The following is a 25,588-nucleotide window of genomic DNA, read 5'->3' on the forward strand; positions in this document are numbered from 1 at the left end:
TGGATCTCTCTGCAACATTTGAAAATGTAGCCACCATTTCTTACTCAGCATGTTTCAATCTATCAGCCTTAAGGACACCTCTCACTCTTGATTTTATTCCTATCACTCTGCCTAGTCTTTCAGTGTATCATTTGCTGGTGCTACTTTTCCTTTCCCTATTGTGGAAACAATAAAAACTATTTTTGATGCCCTCATCTATTCTTTTCTTTATTATTGCAACTTATTACTAATCTATCCTTAATGCATCAGCCATGCTAATCTATCTGTCTAACACTCATTGCACTGGCTTCTAGTGTTGAGTGAGCATGCTCAGCCGAACAGCTGTTCGGCTCGAGCATCGCTATGCTCAGCACATCAGAGTGCTCGTCCGAATTCTGCGGGTGATCGAGTACAATTTAATAAAAAATATTGAGCAGCTGTTGTTCAAGAGCCAGATTTTCTCTTTTCGTTGAGTACAATTTAATACAATGAAAGTCAATGGGAGACCCGAGCATCTGAAGAAGAGAGGGTGTCTGGTTCACAAACAAAGGTAAGAAATTGATGAAAATCCCTTCAAAATGGTTTGGAAACAGCATTAAGAGGATGGTTGGATGTGTCTTGGACTCCTATTAGCTACAACATACAATAGACAACCACACAAAGGCTATATTCCAAAAGCAAGGTACATGCAAGCCATCAATCTATCCATGAGACAGATGACAAGCTTAGTCAGCGTACCTTACAATGGCAGCCTTTGAGCCAGTAAACCTCAAAGTTACTTCAGATCTGTTGGATGGCTTGGGTGGACCTGCACACATAGATCAATATCATCAGGGAGACAAAAAGTTTTTGGTTTGTCCTAACATAATATTCAATAACCTTTCTAAACAGTTTTGTCATGTAAAAACTCATTTGCATAAACATGGGCATATAGGAAGACATGCAAATGAGCAGAATCTGCCTTGCTTTTCAGCTGAAAAACTATTTTCATGGAAAATTTGCTATCCACACTACTCATGAACATTGCCATCTATTGGTTTCATAGTCTTATGGCAAGATGATTACTCTTGTCATAAGACTATGAAACCAATAGATGGTGCTGTTCATGAGTCATGAACAGCGCCATCTATTGGTTTTATAGTCTTATGACAAGACGATTACTCTTGTCATAAGACCATGAAACCAATAGACTTTAGTAGTTTTAGTAGCTAAATTTGATTTAAATTCACTGACTATATATATGGACATACAGTAGCTATATATGGTGTCAGAGCAGGGACTCCTAAGCCAAACTAGAGTCACGACACCCTCTCCTCTTCAGAGCAGGGGGTACCTGGTTTAATGCTCGGGTTCTCCCATTGACTTCCCGAGGATTGGAAAGAATTCTACTCGATCACCAGAGCACACGAGCACTTTGGTGCTTGACTAACACTACTGGCAAGATATCTGTGAGTGTGACCCTCTGAAAAGAGATGATCCCTTACACAAGTCACATTACTCATAAAATATATGGCACAGAATATCAGCAAAGGTGATATTAGTAAATGCCAAATAGTCATCTTGCATTGATATTGGTCAACAGTAGCCAGAAAATGGTTAGCCCCTTTAACATGCCAAGATCTGACAAAAAGAACGCCATAGACTTCATGCTGTTGCATATCTGTGGTGTATCCTTTTTTCATACAGTTATATTAAAAAGAACCAAGTATGCTTTTTAAAGGGGTTTTCCGACTTAGATACTCATGACCTATCCTCAGGGACAGGTCATCAATATTACATCTGTATGGGTCAGACGCCCGGCAAACCCACAAATCAGCTGCTTTAGGAAACTGCTGATGCTGGAAACTATACAGTGGAAGGAAGAGTGCATCTACTGTGTAGTTTTCAGTTTGATGCGGTTTTGAAGGAAAAGGGTGGTCACTTTGCACTTTGTTAATTGAGTTTAAAAAAAATCAATTTGGCTGCTTTGCCGAATTACTTAGTTACACAGTACATTTCTTCGCATGTAGCGGGCACAATGATGGGGAACGGCGATTGCGCTTCCCCGTCATTGAACCCCTCAGTTGCCGCATTAATCACTGATCACAGCATCTGAGATTAACATTGATGGCATTCAGGGGTTAAATCGGTAAAAAAAAAATACAATAAAAAATACTGACCTTATCCATTCGAGGCCTTCATTGAAGAGACCATGCAAAATCTCCCACAGTGACGTGCTGACATCATCACGCCAGCCAGCGTGGTGACGTCATAAATCATCGGGCGCAAGATTTTGCTCTGTATTTTCATTCAATATGGCCATGGTGACCTCTTTGTGTGCAAATGGATGAGTTGAGCATGCATTTTTTTCCCCCTGCCATTTCAGGGGAAATTGATTTGTTACCATGAAGCGCAAAAAAATGCAACTTTGCGGCAAATCAAATCTTTTCTGAAATTCTGATTGAAGTCAGTTTGTTTGACTTTAATTCTCTCATCACCAACACGTCTACTGTTAAAAGCATTCTTACTATTCAGTATTTTTTCCACACCTGCTATATATATCAATGAAAAGTCAGACACACATAGGTAAATGTCATCTAAATTCATCAGATTCCTCTATTGTCTGCATGTGATTTAATGTATTGCCATGTAGGTGCTTGCTCAGGATGACATATACTCTTCTTTATTATGGTCCAGTTCTCAATTTGACAAATTCAGTCTGACAATTCATGTACAGATTACTATATAAAAGCACTGCTCAATATGGGTTCATCATCATACCCTGCAATACACATGTTTTGACACAATTCCAAACTGTTCTATAGAGAGCATTGTGATGAGTATCTGCCAAAACACTAAAATGGCAAGTGACAGCTGTGACATGTCATATACGAGGAACATCAGCTTACAGGTAAAGTATTTCTGTACGAAAGAGCAGCCAGAAAATAAAGATTGGAGACACGTCTGGAACCAAAAAGCATTTCCAACACAAAGCACAGACAAAATGTTCCGAATGATGTCAGCAAATACAGGACAAATTGGCCAATTCTCCCTCTTTTTATTGCAATTCAAAAGCTTGTGCAGATATAGTACAGCGGAAGCCGACTCATTTCAATAGCAGGGTATAATGTAATACTGAAAGAATAAGGTGAAGTGTAATATTTCACAATCTGTCTTCTATTTGCCAGGTCATTTCTCAGGAATCTGGAAGGAGCCTTTCACCAGCTCCTTCTCTGTCCATAATTAATTCAGACATTGTCAATACACAAGCACTACAGAGCCGGAGAGTTCAGAATAATGCAAGCGCTTACCAGGTTTACAAGCATATAGTGGTAGCCTCGTGTGTGTTTGCCAAGGATTACAACCTGCAAGGGAAAAAAAATAGCACAGATCAGGAATTAAGTTAGATGTCAGTCTGAAAATGTCAGAAACTTTGAAAAGGTTGTTTTTAGATTACACTTCTATAATCTAGCGCAGTGCGGAGTCAGACAGGGTTCCACCATTTTTTTTTTTAGCATTTCACTATTCTATATGGTAGAATAATACAGATCCAGCAATGCCTAGTCCTATTTCAAACCAGAAATATTCAAAAATGTTAAATGTCCAACGGCAACCACATTTAAGCAAAGCAGCAGCAGAGAAAGCAGTCAACTCACCACTACCTGATCAGGCTATGGTTTAATGGATGATAGGTCTCCGTAGCAGTCCAAAGAATCCATATCCTTTGGACTTGTACGGGTTCTTTGGACTTCTACGGAGACCTATTTTCTATTAAACCACAACCTGACCAGGTAGTGGTGAGTTGACTGGTTTCTATGCTGCTGCTTTGTTTAAAGGGGTTCTCCAGGAATGAAGAAAATGAAAATACATAAATATTACTTTATTATAAATATATTCCCCGTTACCATTTATTAATTCTAATAGCTTGTTTTGTCTGGGGAGCAATCATTAAGGGAAATAAAATATCCGCTGTCCTACTAGTGATGATGATGATGATGATGAATAGTCTTGTGTACACACAGTGTTACCCTTCAGGCCTCGATGCGCTTAGCTGACTAATTCAACAGGGAGGAAAAAAAGAAGGCATGACACTTTGCCATGGGCCACAAAGGCCTAGAGAATAAGGCACCTATTCCAGAGACCAATTTCCTAGCACTTATCAAATGGAGAGTCAAGAAAAAGGGGAGGAAGGTAGGGGGATCTCAAGGTTCAAAGGGTTGGGACAAAATATAGAGAATGTGAAGAAAACAATTTAATAAACATGGGGAAAAAGTATCTTTAAAATAAAAGAACATTACCAACCGTGAATTTATAGACTACGATTTAAGAAAAACCCCAAAATTATATAAACCAAATAAGTGTTATATAGGAAGATCAAACGCCTGTTTGAAAAGTAAGGTTTTCAGTGCATGTCTGAATGAGAGAAGACTGGGAATCATTTTCAGGGCCAGAGGTAGGTAAACTAGTAAACACTGTCCTACTCCTTATCACACAGCAGGACAAGTTACTTCACAACACTGAGGTAAAGAACTGCCTCATCCTCCTCTCTGCTCTGCTTGTCAGGGATTATGATCCTGAATACAGTTTAACCCCTTCCCGACCTTTGACGTACTGTTAAGTCATGGGAGCAACTGAGTTTCCGCAATTTGACGTAATAGTACGTCATAGTGATCACGCAGGCACCAGAGCGGTGCGCTCGCGATCACTGCAGGGGCCCGGCAGTCCGTGGTAGCCAGGCCCCTGCTGTATCCACCGGCATCGCTGTAAAAGCCGATGCCGGCGGATTAACCCCTTCTATGCTGTGGTCCGTGCTGATCGCAACATAGAAGAGGTTTGTGTCGGGGTTGCTGCTGTGGCGGGGACCCAATGCGACACAAGGCAGCCCATTGCCATGCAGAGGCTGCCCAATGCCTTGCACTGCATCGGGAACTGCCTTCTATGGGAGCCGAGGAGATCCAGCCTCAGGCAGACTCAGTGTCATGCACTAACAGGCAATGCATTTCAATACAGATGTATTGTAATGCATTGCAGAGGGGATCAGAACTCCAAAAGTGAATGTCATAAATAAAGTAAAGCAAAAAAAGTTAAAAAAAACGCCCCTTTCCCCTTATTTAATAATAAAAAATGAAAAAACAAAACCCACACATATTAGGTATTGCCGCATCCGTAATGACCGGCTTTATAAATATATGACATGATCCACCCTGTCCGATAAATACCATAAAAAATAAAAAATAAAAACTGTGTAAAAAAAAGCCATTTTTGTCACCTTACATCACAAAAAGTGCAACACCAAGCAATCAAAAAGGCGAATGCCCCCCCAAAATGGTATCAATAAAACCTTCACCTCATCCCGCAAAAAATGAGCCCTTACCTAAGACAATCGCCCAAAAAATAAAAAATATATAGCTCTCAGAACATGGAGACACTAAAACATTTTTTTGTGTCAAAACTGCTATTATTGTGCTAAAGTGAAAATTTTTAAAAAAAGTATACATATTAGGTATTGCCACGTCCGTAACAAACAGCTCTATAAAAATATCACATGACCTAACCACTAAAAAAACTGTGTAAAAAAAATGCCATTTTTGTCACATTACATCACAAAAATGGCTTATACCCCCCAAAATAGTACCAATCAGACCATCACCTCATCCCACTAAAAATGAGACCATACCTGAGAGAATCGGTCAAAAAATAAAAAAGCTATTGCTCTCAGACTATGAGATACTAAAATATGATTATTTTTTGCTTCCAAACTGCTATTATTGTGCTAAAGTGAAAAATTTGTAAAAATGTATACATATTAGGTATCGCCACGTCCGTAACAAACAGCTCTACTCAGGTGAACACCTTAAAAAAAAATATATCAGTGATTGATAGCCATCTCTGTATACTCAGTTATAGGGGGAAGACTATCAATCACTGATAGGACCGCCTCCTTGACTTCAAAGTCTAGAATGGAATTTTTCTGAATCTTTTCCCATAAAACTACAGTATATATCAATTTGCTCAGCTTCTCCTGCTCTATAACCTACTGCATGCAGCTCAGACACCATGTTCCATGTGACAGGTTCCCTTTAAATGTGGTTGCGGTTGGACATTTAACATATTTGACTATTAGTGTGATTTGGCTGTTTTGAACTGCTCCTTTGTTCTAACATGCACCATTTTAGCATACTGATTAAACCCCAAATAAGGCATTTTACTACATTCAAATGAAAAATGTAGCTCTGTTGTATCTGATAAACATAGCTCTGCCCCATATGTATTTGTTCTGCTACCAACATATTCCTAGAAAATGTTGCGTTTCATATTTTTTCTCAAATTTTTTTTAGAGCACACCTACATCTTCAGTACATACCCCTCAAGGAGCCTCGAGAACAAGATAAAGAATTGTGCCAAGAGCCTGTGGGGGATCCCTGTTGTTCTGGATTACTGCCATATACTGTAGTACTGTATAGTGCCTGATAAAGTAGTAATATACTGCAATTGATTTCTTCACAGATTCATGCAGGGAAAAAAAATGTAACAGAAAAACACAAGGTTTGTCTCCATTTGAAAGTGGATGCACACAACAATGCTGTATGGGCCATGAATTGGAGCTCAGCACAAAGTTGAAAGTGAAATTAAGTGATAATGTGCTGTGTTCATGAGCTCAGCTGACTTGATTGATATTGTCCACTTCTGGAGATAAAACATTTCTAGTCCATATGCAAATGAGCAGTTAAGTGCAACAAGGGCGGGCCCAACCACTCTGTGCACCCTTGCTCCTCCTCCTTCTGCCAGCCCCTTCTTCTCTTTGATTAACAAGGTCAGGTTCCTGCATAGGAATCTCCCCTGGCTCTGTCAATCAAGAAGGAGAGGGAGGGGCTGGCAGAGGAAATGGGGGAAGTAAGAGTGCACAGCGTGCCTTAGGCCCGCCCTCCATGCGCTCAACTTCTCCTTTGCATATGGATTAAAAGAGCTTTATCTCCAGAATAAAACAATAGATCAATACATGAAAGGTATCATTGGATTCAGATGAACTAGTCCTACAAGGCATTGTGCCTGGGTTACCAGTGAATTTCCTGGTAACAGATTTCCTTTAAGAGCACTATAGCTCAGGGATGGTAACAGATATTCGAAGATTTCCAGTTTTTGCCAGTGGATAGTAATTAATAAGCACATTCAAAATATGAGACCGAAATGGTTCCATATATCTGTTTTGTGTATTTTTTTGTTGTTGTCTTCTATGACTGCTGTGCTAATGTCTAAAGGTAAGTAAAAGAAATAAGAGAAAGTGAAGTGCGCTTTTCATTACCACACAAAGGAATAATCCTGTTTATAGTGCAGGTCCATGGGGAGCAATGCAAGCTCAGTTAAGCTTTTTAGGGGTTTAAGTCATTCATGTCATTTTAAGTAATGCAGAAAAAATAGCCAAACAGCTTTAGATGTTCAGAGGATTGCAGCTTTCTGAAATTGTCTGTAGCAAGTGAAAAAAAGGAAGGCTTCCATAATTATTGCTCATTGTAAAACATATGTGTTTCTAATGTGAATATAAAAAAGGCTTTTCTGGGTTTGTACTTTCAAAGAGGACCTGTTGTGTCCTCCAACAATGGCAGCTACTAGTACACAGATTCTGCAGGAGATTTACTTTTCAGGCCCCTCCATTCTGGAGTAATGCCTTGTACCGTCATGACCTCAATAGCAAATTGGGGGAATGTGGGGGTGGGAGCTAGATAGAAAGAAAACATGTCAGAGTCTGTGAAGGGTGACTACAGCAAGGTAAAGGGAACCACCATTGTTGGGGGACATGGCAGTGCTCATTAAAACAGATATATAATTAAAAAAATGCTGAAACATTCTGATCCCTCTGTTCATTATCTTCTGCAGAGGAGCATTATCGGTTCTGTCATCTCTATGAAGGCATATTTGTTATGCTGGATATTGCAGTTGAAATAAGACCCTGTTTGTTAAGTAGTGGAGCTGGTGGGGGAAATTATTTCTAACCAGTGGGAAAAATAATAGGACTGTATCATGAGACCTAAAGTAACATTACTGGGATAAATGGGGATAAATGTGACATATTTCAATGCTCACATCACAATGCCAGCCACAGTGTCCCCATATTAGTGCAATCATAACAGTGGCGTGCACATCCAAAATACAGCCAGCCACACCTTCTCTTATTGTCTCCATGCTTCTCCATTAATCTCATTGTTACAGGTGATTGGAAGGAGGAACTTCCAACAGAAAAGATCTGTGACAAATCTCTGTGTAAGGAGATATGGACTGCACCAGCTCGGGGTATTTCCACATTTTGAAGCTTGAATGTGCTGATTATACGCATAGTTACCAACAGTCCCTGGAAGGGCCAGGTGTGATCACAAAGGGGAAGACAGCAAGGTTTGTGCACATTTACCCTAAATAGGACTGAGTGTTTTTGGGTAGTCCTGGGGGAGGGGAAGTCTGAGCTTGGTGGCCCCATGGGTGGGGTTTAAATGTCCCAGGACAGGACAGTAACCGTATATACAAATCTTATTTCTTTACACAACAATGTTAAAAAAATTAAAATAATTACTCCATTGATATGAACATCAACATAATGCACATTCATAGAGACTAAAAAATTGACTAAAAACATGAAATGAAAACAGGGGCTAAAAAAACCTCCCAATAAAATCCATTTGAACCATTTCTCACCCGTCCAGTAATAATCAACTGTTAATATTTGCTGGCACATGTCAATTAAGAAAGCAATCATCTATAAAAGGTCCTATACTTCTACCAGTACTAAGTAAAGTGGATATAGGCAATCAGTAATAATGATTTCAGTTCTTACGCGTTTTGTCCTCATTACAAACATACTGTGATATTTAAATGACCCTTAGTAGCTTTAACGATTTATAATTGTATGATAATTCTCCGCCATCATATCCACAAGCTCTCAGTTCATAAATATTAATACATATGATTTTTTCTCAGTATGCAACAGCATGCTTGCCCAACACGAGGTCATGGATCTGTCTGCACATATCAGGGACATGTTATGTATGACTCAAGGTTATTAATGCTTATTTCATTAACACGGAGACATTAAAATGATAAAAGACGTTCCGCGCCGGAGAACAAAACGTTGCTACGTCCAATTCTTGCTACAGTGATGATACAAATATGATTTATATAGCTTAACTAGCAATCTATATATCTTCTCTCACTATCCTGTTTATGCTGTGCATTCCGACAACTGAAGATGGGAAAGACGTCTCTTCTGGGTTACTGCACCCCTGTCAATACAATGAAGCATTATGGTGATTTATAAGAGTGGCAATGCTTAATTTATAAATAGTGTCAGACAAGTTCCTCGAGGACGTGAAATTGGTGGAGAGGTCTGACTCATATTCACTAACAGACACGTGTCAAGTTTTAACTTTCCATTTCTCTCGTATGATATGGCGAACTGGAGGTTTTGACAATAATTTGCCTGCAGGAAGGCACATGGTAGTGTATAGTGTGCAGTGAACTGTACATGTATTTATGTATATATACACCAATATACACACACACTATATAGGTCCAGCCTAAAACGTATAGAGAAATTATGACAAATAGGAAACTGCTATAATGTTTTATACTTATCTTACTGTTTTATGCCTGCAGCTGCTTAAAGGGGTTTTCCTGCAAAAAGTATTACTGAGCACTGAAAAGAGCATTTCAATTGACATATTTCAATATACATTACATCAAAATATTGTTTGTTTTTTATGCACATAATGTGTTCCTCTCTGGTAGCGCCCCCTGCTGTTTACCCTTTTGGTCCACCATTTCTTGCATTCAGTGGTGGACTAACATGCACAGTAGCTTCCCTTCCTCCTCTCAGTGCCATAGCGATCTCATAGTAAAGGAGGTAAAATGGCCAAGACATCTTTCATTAATTCAACATGTATAGAAACATATAGCTATATGTATCTGTCTATAGAGACAATGGAGAAGGAAATTGTGGAGGCATTATATACTATATGTATCTCTGGGGGCTATATGTGTAGGATCACTCTCTATGCAGGTGAGAAAAGTGTTAATAAAAGCTAATTGAAAAGCATCCTGAAAGATGCAGGTGCTCGACCATAGAAAGGGAAGAAAGTACTCTGCATAAGTGAGTAAAAGTTTTAAAAAAAGAGTTTAAAATTTGTGGGATAACCCCTTTAAAGGGACTCTGTCACCACATACCTGAAAATACCCTTTATTTGTGCAGACCAGAGAAAGAAATCGATTGAAACTTTGGGTGCAACGGTAATGCCCTTGTGGCACCTTGGCACTCATTTGCATAAAGTACTAAGGGTTATTTCTCCAAATTGGGGCCACATTTCAACATGGAACCAAGTGCATTTCTTTTATCTGACAAGCGCTCTGCACAATCAAAAGATATTATTTCCAGGTATGTGATGACAGATTCCCTTTAACTTCTTCTTTCCTTTTACATCAGCTGGAATAAAATTACACTCATAGAATGTAAATTAACTTTCTCTTTAGAGACCCTGAAAATGATTTAAAGGGGTTTTCCAAGATTTTAATTTTAATACGGTTGACCAATCAGTATGTGATTGGTGTGGTCCGACACCCGAGACCCCTGCCGATCAGCTGTTTAAGAAGGCAGTGGCACTCGCAGCTTACCAAGCACAGCGAGGTACATTGTGCAGCGACTGTGCTTGATATCACTCTCAGCCCCATTCACGTGAATAGGGCTGAGCTGCGCCTAGGCTACATGACCGATAGATTTGTTGTCACTGGCCTAGGGAAAGTTGCCGATACTTTCTCAAACAGCTGATCGGCGGGAGTACTGATGATTTATCCAGAGGATATTAAAGTAGTAAAGTATTAAAATCTTGGAAAACCCTTTTAATGATTTGTCTGAATTTTGTGCGGATTAAAGGTCCAGTAATCAGTACAATTATTGAGGATGAGCATTTGTAGTAAAAAGGCCTGTGAAGAGGTGCAGCTGTTTGGCCTGTGTAAAGAGTGATCGGCTGCCCAAAAATGATTTTCTACGAGGACAAGTGATTGCTTTTCCCCATATGGAGGAGGTTACTGCATGTTAATGCAGCCCTCGTCTCCGCCGATCATCAGGCAGTTGCTATGTTTTGTTTGTTGCCGATAATTGTCTAAAACATCAATCAGTGTAAAAGGACCTTAAAACAGGGGTTTAAAATGGGATTCAAGGGTTGACATATGCTTTAAAATGGTATTAGAGACATTGGGATGTAAAATAATATATGACATCTTTTTCTACCATAATCTTGAAAGTTATTTGGTGATTATTACACGTGATCTAGTTCATAAAATGTAAAACATAAAATTAGCATTTCACTTTTTTTAAATATAGTAACGCATTACAACGTGCAAATTTGTAGTTAAGCCACTTGATTTGCCTGTAGCAGACCAGCTTAGGGTAAATCCATTCTCAGCCAAAGTGGCCTGAGGTTACACATTTATTTTACCAATAATAGTTTTTTGTGGTTTGGAAACATGCAGGTCATACACATCAGATGCTTGTTTAGCTGACATTTGTCTCTTCCCTATAAAGATGTACAATGGGCTTAGCTGAGAAAAGTTGCTACCAGTCAATGGTTTATCTGCTGAACACCTAAGGGTACAGCATAACATAGAATAGAATCTGCCCTTAATGATTGTCCTCCTTTTTATGATGCACATCTGATTTTGACTTCAAAGACTGCATAAGAAAACTTGAAGGTATGGCCTTACTCTCACAGATTCACACTACCAGAACCATAAGGTTCTCTTGTTACAAACAAACTCCTATATTCTGTCTTTAGTGTCTGCCGGGCAGCTCTCCTCTGGCTTCCACATGGCTTAAATGACTAAGGCTACTTTCACACTCGCGCTTTGGCTTTCCGTTTGTGAGAGCCGTCATCGGCTCTCACAAGCGGTCCAAAACGGATCAGTTTTGCCCTATTGCATTCTGAATGGAAAAGGATCTTCTCAGAATGCATCAGTTTGCCACCGTTCAGTCACCATTCCGCTCTGGAGGCGGACACCAAAACACTGCCTGCAGCATTTTGCTAGCCGCTTGATGAAACTGAGCCAAACGGATCGGTCCTGGCACAAAATGTAAGTCAATGGGGACGGATCTGTTTTCTCTTGCACAATAGAAAACTGATCCATCTCCCATTGACTGTCAATGGAGTTCATGATGGATCCGTCTTGGCTATGTTACAGATAATACAAACGTATCTGTTCATGACGGATGCATGCGGTTGTATTATTGTAATGGTTCCGTTTTTGGAGATCCATGACAGATCCGCTCAAAACGCGAGTGTGAAAGTAGTCTCAATTGACCAATATTTCTCGACATATGCCAATAGAGACCTATCATTTAAACAGTCAGGAGAAGAGAAGGTGGAAGGGAGTCACCCAGTAGATACTGCCCTATGCTTAGCACTTCTAAAAACTATTCTTTAGGTAAGACAAGTTTTTGGATGGGGCTTTGAAGATTATCCAGTAGACTTTTCAGCCAAAGTCAGAAGTGGACCCACCAGGAGGGAAGAGCATAAATCCTCCCTTTATATTTCCGAATCCTTTCACATCCACTTCTGACTTTGGCACAAAATCCTGTAGGCAGATCTGCTTCAAAACCTCGTTTCAAAAAACTGTGTATCCGTACCCTTTCTCAGTTTTGTAGACAGATCCCACACTTTTCTTTTAATTAGATCTTTATTTAATATTACTTTTTAGAAAAAGATAATTCACAAACAACAGGCAGTGAACGCTGATATGAATAAATGAGATGAACCAAATTTTGTAGCTCTGATCAGTATTCATGCAGAAACACTGCAGAGAGTTGCATCACAGCATGAAAAACGTGTTCTCCAAAAAAAGTTTATACAGCCAGAACTGTATCTATACCGGAAAAAACATCCCCTATACTTACTGCTTTCTAAGCTGCACCCATGTGAATGCGATTCCAGAAAATCCATTCCACTACAGTCTTACAGCATGCGAACACTGCCATTATGTTATATCTATGACCAGAGTTAGTAAGAAAGTTAACATATACAGTGCTTTGAAAAAGTATTTGCCCCTTACAGATAAATTTTGTTTCAGATTATCAAACACATTGGAATATTAGACAGATAACCTGAATAAATAAAAAATACAGCTCATAAATGATGATTTCATTTATTAAACCAACCTGGCCATATGTGAAAAAGTTAATGCCCCCTAAACCCAATAACTGGTTGTACCACCCTTGGTGGCAACAACCACAATCAAGCGTTGAGATAACTGGCAATGAGTTTTTCACATCTCTGTGGAGGAATTTTGGCCCACTCTTCTTTGCAGAATTGTTTTAATTCTGCCACATTGGAGGGTTTTCGAGCAAGAACGGCCTGTTTAATGTCATGCCACAGCATCTCGATTGGATTTAAGTCCAGACTTTGACTAGGCTACTCTACAACCTTCATTTTCTTTTAGGCCTTTCACGGGCGGAGAAGCTTGCAAGTTGTGGTGTGAGCCTTTTACCCCGTTCAGTTCAATGGCTGCACTGCTACATAGCAATCACAAGGTTAAAGCTTGTTGCACCCTTATTTTCAAGGTGTTAGGATTCATGCACATGACCGTATATATTTTGCGGTCCACAAAAAACGGATCCACAAAAAATACGGATGACATCCCTGTGCATTCTGTATATTGCGGAACAAAACAGATGGCCCCTAATAGAACAGTACTATCCTTGTCCGTAATGCAGACAAGAATATAACATGTTCTATTTTTAGTGGAACAGAAATATGGACATATGTTTTAGCCATTTCCATCTAAAATAACAGATATCAGATGGAAATGGCTAAAACTGATGCAAACTTAGCATAACTAAGTTTTCTGTTCTTCTGATGGATCTAAAGAACGGAAAATGAAACGGTGATATGAACCTACCCTTAAGTATCAAGTTAACGGATCAGAAAAGATGTGGGAATTATGCAATTTAGCTGTTTCTTAGTTGTCTGCACATCATGTTAGCCGGCTTGTAATTGTTTCATTCGTGATTATTAGCTTTTCAAAGATTCAGCACATGCTTTAGTCAGCATACCTTGGCATGTTCAGTAGTCAGGCTGTAGCTTCTGGATTAGCTAAGTAAGGCAGAACCAATCACCCACATGAATGCTCAACTGAAGAAGATGAAAAAGTGGCTTGGCTTTGCATGAAGGAGGGCAAGAGACTAGAGCAAGTAAATCTATCAAATACTCACACAGTGAACGCTTGTGTAGAAGGCAGAAGATTGAGTAGTGACATTGAACAGCGCAGGAGGATTACATGAGGAGGATTTAGACCCAATACAGCACAATGCATCTACTCTGAAAATTATGCTTTCTCGGTTTAAAATGTAAGGACATACATCTGAGACGTGAGAGATAGTAAAGACAAATGAGTCTAAAAGATAAACAATGCAATGCAATGCAAAGCAATGCAAGTGTTTCCACTCATCTGCTTGGAAGGACGAGAGGATAACCCTCATTTCCCCCTTAAACAGTATTTTTGTAATTTTCCTTTATATTTGCTGCGACTTTCCTATTATGTGTGTCTTTTTTTTCAACTTGTGTTGACAAAGTACAGTGGTCTGCTGTACTCGTTCACTGCACCAGACTCTGCCAGTATCCCTGGTCACCAGCAAACATGGGGTGAGATCAAAACTGGTGTAAAGGAAAACTCACATAGTTGCCCATTACAATCAATCAGATTCCATGTTTCATTTTTCTGAGGAAAATTAAAGATGGAATCTGATTGGTTGCAATGGGCAACAAAGCCCGTTTTCCTTTACACCAATTTTGATAAATCTGCCCCATAGTTTCCTGGCTACCTGCTTCCAGGTCACAACATTGTAGGTCAATGCAAGTACCGTACTGTTACTGTTCAAGAAAGGGATTACCAGGAGGGCCTATTAGGTGAAGAAATGAGGAGCAAGGCAGGACTGACCACATGTAGTGACAAAGAAACCTGTGAAATATATTACAGAGCAGAGGATCGGTTTACTCTGAGACAAGCCAGTGGGCTGATGGAAGGAGATTGAAGTTATTGTAAGCCATTGCCTGAGTAATGTGGGTAGTGAGGGTACCTGCCAAGAGGTGGACTGAGCAGAGAATGGGTGGGCTGCCCTGAAGCCTACTGCAGTGCATACACTCTCCTGAATGTACAGGGTGGGCCATTTATATGGATACACCTTAATAAAATGGGAATGGTTGGTGATGTTGACTTCCTGTTTGTGGCACATTAGTATATGTGAGGGGGGAAACTTTGCAAGATGGGTGGTGACCATGGTGGCCATTTTGAAGTCGGCCATTTTGAATCCAACTTTTGTTTTTTCAATAGGAAGAGGGTCATGTGACACATCAAACTTATTGGGAATTTCACAAGAAAAAACAATAGTGTGCTTGGTTTTAATGTAACTTTGTTCTTTCATGAGTTATTTACAAGTTTCTGACCACTTAGAAAATGTGTTTAAGTTATTGTAAGCCATTGCCTGAGTAATGTGGGTAGTGAGGGTACCTGCCAAGAGGTGGACTGAGCAGAGAATGGGTGGGCTGCCCTGAAGCCTACTGCAGTGCATACACTCTCCTGAATGTACAGGGTGGGCCATTTATATGGATACACCTTAATAAAATGGGAATGGTTGGTGATGTTGACTTCCTGTTTGTGGCACATTAGTATATGTGAGGGGGGAAACTTTGCAAGATGGGTGGTGACCATGGTGGCCATTTTGAAGTCGGCCATTTTGAATCCAACTTTTGTTTTTTCAATAGGAAGAGGGTCATGTGACACATCAAACTTATTGGGAATTTCACAAGAAAAAACAATAGTGTGCTTGGTTTTAATGTAACTTTGTTCTTTCATGAGTTATTTACAAGTTTCTGACCACTTAGAAAATGTGTTTAATGTGCTGCCCATTGTGTTGGATTGTCAATGCAACCCTCTTCTCCCACTCTTCACACACTGATAGCAACACTGCATATGCTGTGAAGATACGAGATGTGCAGCACCTGAAGCTACGGATACTGGAAGCCTGTGCTAGCATTTCTCCTGCGGTGTTGCTATCAGTGTGTGAAGAGTGGGAGAAGAGGGTTGCATTGACAATCCAACACAATGGGCAGCACATTGAACACATTTTATAAGTGGTCAGAACATAAAGTTACGTTAAAACCAATCACACCATTGTTTTTCTTGTGAAATTCCCAATAAGTTTGATGTGTCACATGACCCTCTTCCTATTGAAAAAACAAAAGTTGGATTCAAAATGTCCGACTTCAAATTGGCCGCCATGGTCACCACCCATCTTGCAAAGTTTCCCCCCCCCCCCTCACATATACTAATGTGCCACAAACAGGAAGTTAATATCACCAACCATTCCCATTTTATTAAGGTGTATCCATATAAATGGCCCACCCTGTAGAAGAGTGGGTGACCTGATGGGGCAAAGGGGACAAACATAAGAGTACTACTCCTCTTCCTGCATACAATTTTTAGAATTAATATTGTATTTTGCAAGTACTCTGGAACCTCCCAACAGCTAGTGGCATAAGTAGCCGTAAGGACCTGAGGAGGTACAACTTGCTAGTTTAGTCCTGCCAGCTGTGTAAATGTGAGGCAGACTTTTGAAGAGAGTAGCCTCTTAGAGATTCATATTGGCATGGTTGGATAGGATGAAGGCCTATGGTCACTTTGGCACTGCCCGATTTGGTGGGCAGTGATTCCTGAAATGTGAGCAGTCAGTCAAAGAAAAACAATGTCCAGCAAAAGTGCTTAATCCATTAAAAACCTTGTAAGCTTTATTTCCAAAAATATAATCAAAGAGTAAACATCGACAAATGTGTTTTGTTTCGGACATTTGACGTGTCCTTAGTCATAGCTAAAATCAACTATTGTGCTCTAGATTATATACATTTCTGGTGTGTACTCTTTGATTTTATGTTTAGATATAAAGTTTACAAGGTTTTTAATGGATTAAGCACTTTTGCTGCACATCGTTTTTCTTTGGATTACTGCTCACATTGCCTCACCTGGGAACCGGCCCAGCAAAGCCTCAAGAAGTGCTTGTTAGGGTACTTTCACACTAACGTTTTTCTTTTCCGGCACTGAGTTCCGTCAAAAGGGCTCAATGCTGGAAAAGAACTGATCAGTTTTATCCTAATGCATTCTGAATTGAGAGCAATCTGTTCAGGATGCATCAGGATGTCTTCAGTTTAGTCATTCAGGCGTTTTTATCTCCGGCCCAAAAAAACGGAATACTTTCCTGAATGCCGGATCCAGCATTTTTTTTTCTATAGAAATGTATTAGTGCCGGATCTGGCATTCAAAATACCGGAATGCCGGATCCATCCATCGCATGCGCAGACCGAAAAAAAGGTGAAAAAAAAATGCCGGATACGTTTTGCCGGATGACACCGGAAAGAGAGATTCGGCATTTCAATGCATTTTTCTGACTGATCAGCAATTTTTAAGACTGATCAGGATACTGATCAGTCTTAGGAATGCCAGCAGTTGGCATACGTTTTGCCGGATCACTCTGCCGCAATTGTGAAAGTTCCCTTATTTCGAGTGCAAGGAAGCAGGTGAGCTGTGGATTTTCCTTTTTTTCTATTAAGGGTGATTACTGAACCCAGTGTAAAGATAACTCATGAAGGCCATGTCATTGTTTAATAAAACTGCTTGTTCAACTGTAACATTTGGGACATTCTGGGGGGTCGTTCTGGCATACTTCCTACACTGATCCTGCGATATGAACATGAAAAAATGGCATGTAGAAAATGGTGCAAGTTTGGCTACTTTCACATCTGCATTTTTTATGCTTTCAGATCCGGCAGAGGATATCAAAACCTGACTAAAATGAATTTGTTTGATTTTATATAACACTATGCATCTGTTTTGTTTGGATGCGGTTCTATTAAATCCAAACGGAACAAACTGGATCAGGCATTAAAATCATTGTAAGTCAATGGGTGACTGATAATTTTTTTCGGTAACAAAAAAAAGGGATGCAACATGAAAATCAATGTAAGTCAATGTTGCCGGATCTGGTGTTTTTGCTACCGAAAAAAACAATCCGTTGCCCATTACAATGTTTTTAATGCCGAATCTGGTTTGTTCCATCGATTTAATACAACCGCATCCCTACGGAAGCACAGTGTTGTATACAATGAAACGGGTTTGTGTCAACCTCCAGACCGGTTGCTGTGGTTTTGTGTCCAGAAATAAAATGCAACAAAAGGGAACTGATGCATACTGATTCATCCTGATCAGGTTTGTCCCCATTGACAATGAGCGGGGGCAAACCTAAACAGTTTTGGCCCGGTTTTGAGATCCTCTGTCAGATTTTAAAACCGGAAAGCCAAAATGCTGATGTCAAAGTAGTCCTCTATATCCCTTCCTGCACTGATCCTGATCTCTGTTATTAGTACATGTAAAGTACAGGAAGCTGAACAGTCATGTGTTACCCTTCTGTCACAGTCTGGATTGGACAGTGCTGGCACCTGTAGTCATGTTTAACCACTGGACTCCAGATATGAAGGATTACCAGCTTCACTGCAATAGACCATAATAATAACTAACCCTTTCTCTTCCCTAGACCACCATTGATACTGGCATTAGCCACTTCCTTGCCTTAAACCACCAGGAATATTGGCATTAACCCTTTCTATGCTATAACCAACTAAGGATATTGACATTCAAAGCCCTAAACCTCCAGGGACAGTATCATTAACCTTTTCATGTCATCTTCATCATCATAGACCACCAAGGATGTAGACACACTAATTTGTACTAAACCCTAGACTACCAGACATTCTGGTATTAACCTTTGACTACCAGGGATAGTGACTTATTGGTTAGTGATATACAGCAATATTAATCTGCTGCTTTTTTAGATTGCACAGTTTAGAGGGAAAAGTGCCCAGGTCTGTGACTGACCATTCTCTAGCTACAAAAGCTTAAAGGGAACATTGCTGAAGAGTATAGGGCTGGAAACACTGCAGCCGCAGGCTAAGTATCTCTCTATAGTTCCATCTATGAAATAAACTACTCTATATAATTAAAAAGCCTCCACCATTGAAAGAGAAAATCACCAGTAAATAATATATATTATTGGGTTGTACTGTGTGTTCAGCCATTATTCTGTATAGTGGTTGTCAGATTTGGAAAAAACAAACAAACCTAGGACAGATTCAAGGAAGATGTTAAAACTATGAAAGAATTAATTTTGGACCTCCTCCACTCCAGCTGTTCCTCTGATCCTCCCAGCTGATCTTTGTTTTCTCGGCTGCAAGTGAATGCTGCAGTCAATGATTGGCTGCAGCAGTCACATTTAGTATATGGGCATGTCACTGCTGCAAGCCGAAACACATGATTTAATGGCTGCAGAGGAAGGTTGGATTGGAGAAGTGATGCTGGAAGGAGTTCATGGTGAGTATACTGTCTTTCATGGGCGTAGGGATCACCATAGCAGCCAAAGCAATGGCTATGGGGCCCTACGCTACTGGGGGCCCAGGCTGCCTGCTGAGGATTATTATTATTTTTTAAATTCATGTGGTATAGCTACAGACAGAGGACAGACAGAGAAAGCGCTATCTGCAAGGCCTGTAGGCTGTGGGCAGTGCGATAGGGGGCGGCTGGAGGCAGAGAGGCGTACCTGCAGTGAGGAAAGGGAGTGGTCCCGCTCCTAGTCTGGGCGGCAGTCCTACTGGCAGGAAGTGGAAGAGGCGGAGCGTACAGCGAAGCTGCGTGCTGCTGGGCCTGGCAGCGCTGCTGGGGTGTGGGGGCGCGCAGACGTTCAAGTGGCTGTGAGGTGAGGGCTGGCTGACTCTGGGACTGGTAAAATTTACTCTGGAGTCCTGGACCATTATATCTAGGGAGGAGGGGGGAGCAGGACCCTGGAGGTCTGGACCAGTACATTTAAGGAGAAGGGGGGAGCAGGACCCTGGAGGTCTGGACCAGTACATTTAAGGAGAAGGGGGGAGCAGGACCCTGGAGGTCTGGACCAGTACATTTAAGGAGAAGGGGGGAGCAGGACCATGGAGGTCTGGACCAGTACATTTAAGGAGAAGGGGGGAGCAGGACCTGGAGGTATGGTCTGGACCATTATATAGGGGGGAACACAACACTGGATCATTATATCTGGGGAGGAGGGGGAGCAGGACCCTGGAGGTCTGGACCATTATATTTAAGGGGGAGCAGGACGGGGGAGCAGGACCCTGGAGGTCTGGACCAATTTATTGAGGGGGGAGCCGCAGGATCTCCAAGGTCTAAACCATTAAATTGTGGGGGGAGCAGGACACTTGATGTCTGGACCATTATGTCTGGGGACTGGCAGTGGGAGATTTAGGATGGGTGTGGGAGGTCTTGGAGGGGTGTGGGGATGTTGGGGTGGGAGGTGCTGGAGGGGTGTTTGGGTGGGAGGTCTGAGAGGTATCTGGGGGTGGGAGATCCGGGAGGGGGGCCCATAATTTTTTTTGCTATGGGGCCCAGTCATTTCTAGCTACGCCCCTGCTGTCTTTTTCATTTTTTTTAAACTCAGAGTACCCCTCTAATGTGTGTCCAAACATTGCAGTCCCTAAGTTCTTAGCATAGAAAGTGAAATGATATGGAGAGTTTATTGCAAAGTTGAAGCACTCTCCATCCTGAAGTAAGTTAACTACTGAGTGCTAGAGGAAGAGCACCAGTCAGCCAGCAGGCGGACAGGGAGTGCCATGGTGCTATGGTTTTGACTCCTGACTACTGTATGTGCAGTCTATTGAGCAGACTCCAGTGCTTGGTTTGCACTGGAGCTATTCAATACTGCGTCATTTTAATTACACAAGCCGTGTTTGGCTCCAGCTTGTGCTGCTCTCAGATAGGGCAGCATCAAGCTGATCACAGATTCTCTTTAAAGGGGTATTCTCATCTCAGACAATGGAGGCATATCTCTAAAACAAAACCCAACACGAGGGCGGCAAAGTGGTGGCCAGTGGTGCTGGATCCAGTCACCACCAAGCCTTCCTAATGGGTGTGCGCTGCTCTTGCTGCTGCGCCTATTCATTTTTATGGGGCCTATGGAAATAGCCGAGCCAGCGCTCGGCTATTTTCGGCTGCCCCATAGAATGCGCTGCGCATGTGCGGTGCGCCCTTCTGGACTTTGATGGTTTCGTTAACGAGATAAGTTCCCAGAGTTCACACCTCTGGGAACTGCACCTATCAGACAATGGGGGCATATCCTAGCGATATGCCCTCATTGTCTAAGATGACACAACCCCTTTCAGTTATGTTCCAGGTGGTTAAGATATTTTTAGACTGGATACAATTGGCGCATACATTAATATGTGAAACGCATTATGTCTGATAAGGGGGTTATGCTATGATTGATGTAAAGAAATCAAAATCAGGCATCATTTAGTGCATGATATCCCAGTACCTCAACTGGATCCAGAACTCCCTCCAATCATTGCTACATTTTCTTTGCTACACTTCAGGCTGGCAACTCGGGGGGGGGGGGGGGGTCCTTTTTTCTGCAGCGCTCTCTCTCTCTATGACAGCTCTTGTGGGGTGTCCTTTATCAGGGGGCATGTCCTCTCTACTGCAGCTCTCTCTCTGTAACTGTCAGATTACTATGCAAATTTAACATGAAGTGGCACAATTATGATAAAGTAAAGATGATATCTCACAACTGGAGCATTTTTGGAACAGAAAGTAAACCAATGTATGTCATTTTTCAATGCTGAATTATATTAAAATAACATTTAATGGTGGCCCAACCCCTTCAAGATCAAAAACATCATGCCAAATAGAGCAACCTCATGGTTGTACTTTTTTACTATTTTGATCCTTCATCCTTATTTTTCCTTCAAAACCATACAAGGGACCTCAATATGAATAGTATCTAGTAATAATAAACGATTTCTGATTTCCCAGTGCTATGCGCATATTATCATACTGTAAGCATTGATGTGTTAGTCCTCTTTTCAACTAAATATTCATTCACATGCTTTTTGCCCTGCCAGATGTTCAAAACCAATCTCCTCGAATGAGCTCACTGCTCACATCCAGCAGCTCTAAGCAGTTAGGTACTCTACAAGTAATGAGAGAAGAAGCTAAAGCCGTCCAGCGGAATCGTTAAGATAAACAATAGTAGATTGGAAAAAAACACATTTTCATTGGAAGAGAAAGAAGTGAGAGAAAAAGCTTTCCAGAGCACGCGATCCAAGGTCAAGTAAGGGCCATAATTTGGTTTTATCTGGAATTGCTGCATAACTGAACTGGCAGAAATCGCCTTCGACTTAATGTGGCATGACTGGTTCTGTAAGGAAATAATAATACACCAGCATTTGTTCTGCTAAAAAATGCTTTGCACCAGTCTGAGAACAGCCATTGATCTATTCATGAGACAGAATTTATAGGTCACCTCTCATGATGCCTATGCCCTGGCATATCAAAAGCCGGAAAAAGGAGCACAGATTGTTAGCATACATCAGTTTTAATTTCATGAAAAAGCGATGGAGGATAGTTATGACAATAACTGCAGAAATTCTTACTATTCCTATTCAGCCACTGGAATGCCCAGAATAAAATATTATTATTAGCAGTAGTAATCCTGGTGATTATACTGCAATATAATACACATCAATGGACATTGACTGACATGTCTATACATTATATATTTTATGAGCATTGCATTATGTTAAAGGCTGATGATTATATAGAGATGAGCGCTAGTATATAAGGCACTGGTCACCATTTCCTGCATTAGTCTAAGGCCTAATGCACACAACTAGAGATGAGTGACTCGAATCCCACAAAGTGGAATTCGATCCAAATTTCAGGATAAATTCGATTTGCCTAGAAGCCAAAAAGTGCTTTGTGACTAAGTAATTAATCACAAAGCAAATTTTTTTGTGAAATTCGGTAAATTAGCCGAATTGAACTTTTAAGAAATTCAATCGTCTCTACACACAACCCTATCTGTATTTCTGTCCGCCAACCATGAATCTGCATAATACAGAAACGTACCTTGTGCATTTAGCATTTTTCTCACACCATTCAATAGAAATGGCTATTCTCATCTGCAACATGGACCAGAAGAGGATATGTTCTAAAATTTGTGGAACGAGTATCTTGTTTTGGCATACATCAGAAAAACAACCACTTCTAGCACCTTACCCATTAGGCCAAAATGAGGAATGTGGAATCCCTACACCCTATGCATTCTCACACTTATACTCTGTTATTCCCCACCAATCATGGTATCTGTGTCTGTCTTACACCCTACAAAAATTCCCCTTGACCAATTTAAAAAAAAGTCCTAGAAAAAGCTGAGCAGAGCTGATGAAATCCAATGACGTGAAGCATTCTGAGAAGGTTTGAGCAAAGATTTAGGTCACTATCAAAGTGATTTGTTGGTCTAATTATCAGACCATCCTGTCGATATTTGAAAACTTTGAGGGGGATTTATCACAATTTGCATTCTATTTATCAAAATATTGCATGTAGCATGATAAAACTGATCCGGAGAAGCCACCAGCACTGGTAACTATACAGTGGAAGCAGACAGCTCCATCCATTGTGTAATTTTCGGTGGTGGTGTACTGTCGCTCAGCCCCCTTTCATTTGAATGTGAGCTAAGTTGCATTACCCTGACACGGCCACTACACAGGAGACAGAACCTTTTGCTTCCTGATTTGTCCACTGTTCGGTTCCAGCAGCTTTCCCGATCAGTTGATCAGTGGGGGTACAGGGTTCAGAAGCCCACTGATCTGATACTGATGACATATACTGAAGATATATCACCAATATCTACTTACTGCAAAACCCTTTTAATATGTCTGGTCCAGTTCTAAAGGGTGTATGAAAAGGGTGTCAATTTGTAACAATTTACCTCTGTTGTTTCATTGGAGGAAGATTTGGTAAAATTATCATTATTAAAACAGTTGAATAAGAAAATAAACTTTCCTTTTCTCTTGGATGACTCCTTCAAATAAATCCCTGAAGCTTGCAAGGTTCACAGATCTACAACTCTTTGTAATGACAGAAATAATCTGAGTTGTTTACTCTTCCAGTTAAACAATATTCTCTAATTAAAGAGGACCTTTCATGGGTCCAGACAACATTTATGGCATTATAACAAGGCAGCCATGTTAAAATACACCAAACAGATCATTTACATTTAGGTCAGCACTTGATTGCATAAGAATGATAAAATGTCTCCTAAAACAGGAAACAACCACTCAGTAGAGAACATGAAACCTTATAAGTGAAGGTGGGATCTTTCCATCAGAGCAGTTCTTTTTTTTGTTCTCAATGATTTTCACCCCAAGGCTTTACATAAAGTACATGTCTTCTGTTGGGTGTCTGGTCCATCTATATTGATAAAGATCAGTTTGAAGGAAAGCTTATAGAGGACCTTTCAAGGGTCCAGACTTTATAAACGAAGTATCAGGATATGTAGGGCATAGTGCAGTGATCTAACTGCACCTACAATTTTTTCTGGGCACCACTCCATTCGCCCGTTGTGGCCCCTGTTGTATTCTCCCACCCGGTATGCTAATTTTTGCATCGGTACAGGGAGGAGGAGACTGCCCTGTTTCTCAATGGGCCTCTCCTTTTCCCTGACTGTAGCGCAGTCCAATGGCAGCAGAGAGTGTCACAGTCAGGGAGAAGGTGAGGTTTTTTTTTTCCCATGGCTGTGACGCTCTCTGCTGTGATTGAACTGCACTACAGCCAGGGAAAAGGAGACGCCCATTGAGAAACAGGGCAGACTCCTCCTCCCTGTACCGATGCTAAAATTAGCATACCAGGTGGAAGAATACAACGGGGGCCACAGTGGGCGAATGGAGCGACACCCAGCAAAAATAGTAAGTGCAGTTAGATCCCTGCACTATGCCCTACATATCCTGATACTTAGTTTATAATGTCTGGACCCTTGAAAGGTCCTCTTTAAGCTCTCCTTCAAACTGATCTTTATCAATATAGATGAACCAGACACCCAACAGAAGACATGTACTTTTTGTAAAGCCTTGGGGTGAAAATCAATTGAGAACAAAAAAAAGAACTTCTCTCATGGAAAGATCCCACCTTCACTTATAATGTTTCATGTTCTCTACTGAGTGGTTGTTTCCTGTTTTAGGAGACATTTTATCATTGTTATGTAATCAAGTGCTGACCTAAATGTAAATGATCTGTTTGGTGTATTTTAACATGGCTGCCTTGTTATAATGCCATAAATATTGAAAGAAACGTTGCTACATTATAGATTGGATGGAACGGTTTTAGAACAACCTGAAATATTTAGTAATGTGAATAGACCTGGCAAATATGAAAATCTTCTATTGAGGTGAAAACTGTGAGGGTGTTTTTCATGAGCATTTCTGGCTTTTTTTGTAGCATTTAAAGGCTTTTTAACAGCAACAAGGAAATATACTAAACATACATAAAATAATTTTTGCAGGGCATTTTTATGATGACGTTGAATGTTTTGGACAGCTGAACAGCATTCTGGCACAGCATAATTTCATGAGATTACTTTATCACATGAGTTCACACTCTGCTAAAATGCTCTAATGCAGTCCAGCGATGACTGAATATCGTCAGGGCCAGGATGAAGACTCCACCACAAAAGAGAAGG

General features: G+C 40.7%; 1 protein-coding gene across 1 annotated transcript in view; it reads right to left on the reverse strand.

The window, feature by feature from the left end:
- GRIA3 (glutamate ionotropic receptor AMPA type subunit 3) overlaps positions 1-25,588 on the reverse strand; it is a 336,547-nt gene that overhangs the window by 90,934 nt on the left and 220,025 nt on the right. Inside the window, exon 5 of the mRNA XM_044305700.1 lies at positions 3,270-3,323. Within this exon, the coding sequence (XP_044161635.1) occupies positions 3,270-3,323 (54 nt within the window). The remainder of the gene's footprint in view (positions 1-3,269; positions 3,324-25,588) is intronic.

The sequence above is a fragment of the Bufo gargarizans genome, chromosome 9 (genome assembly GCF_014858855.1).
Source record: "Bufo gargarizans isolate SCDJY-AF-19 chromosome 9, ASM1485885v1, whole genome shotgun sequence".
NCBI lineage: Eukaryota > Metazoa > Chordata > Amphibia > Anura > Bufonidae > Bufo > Bufo gargarizans.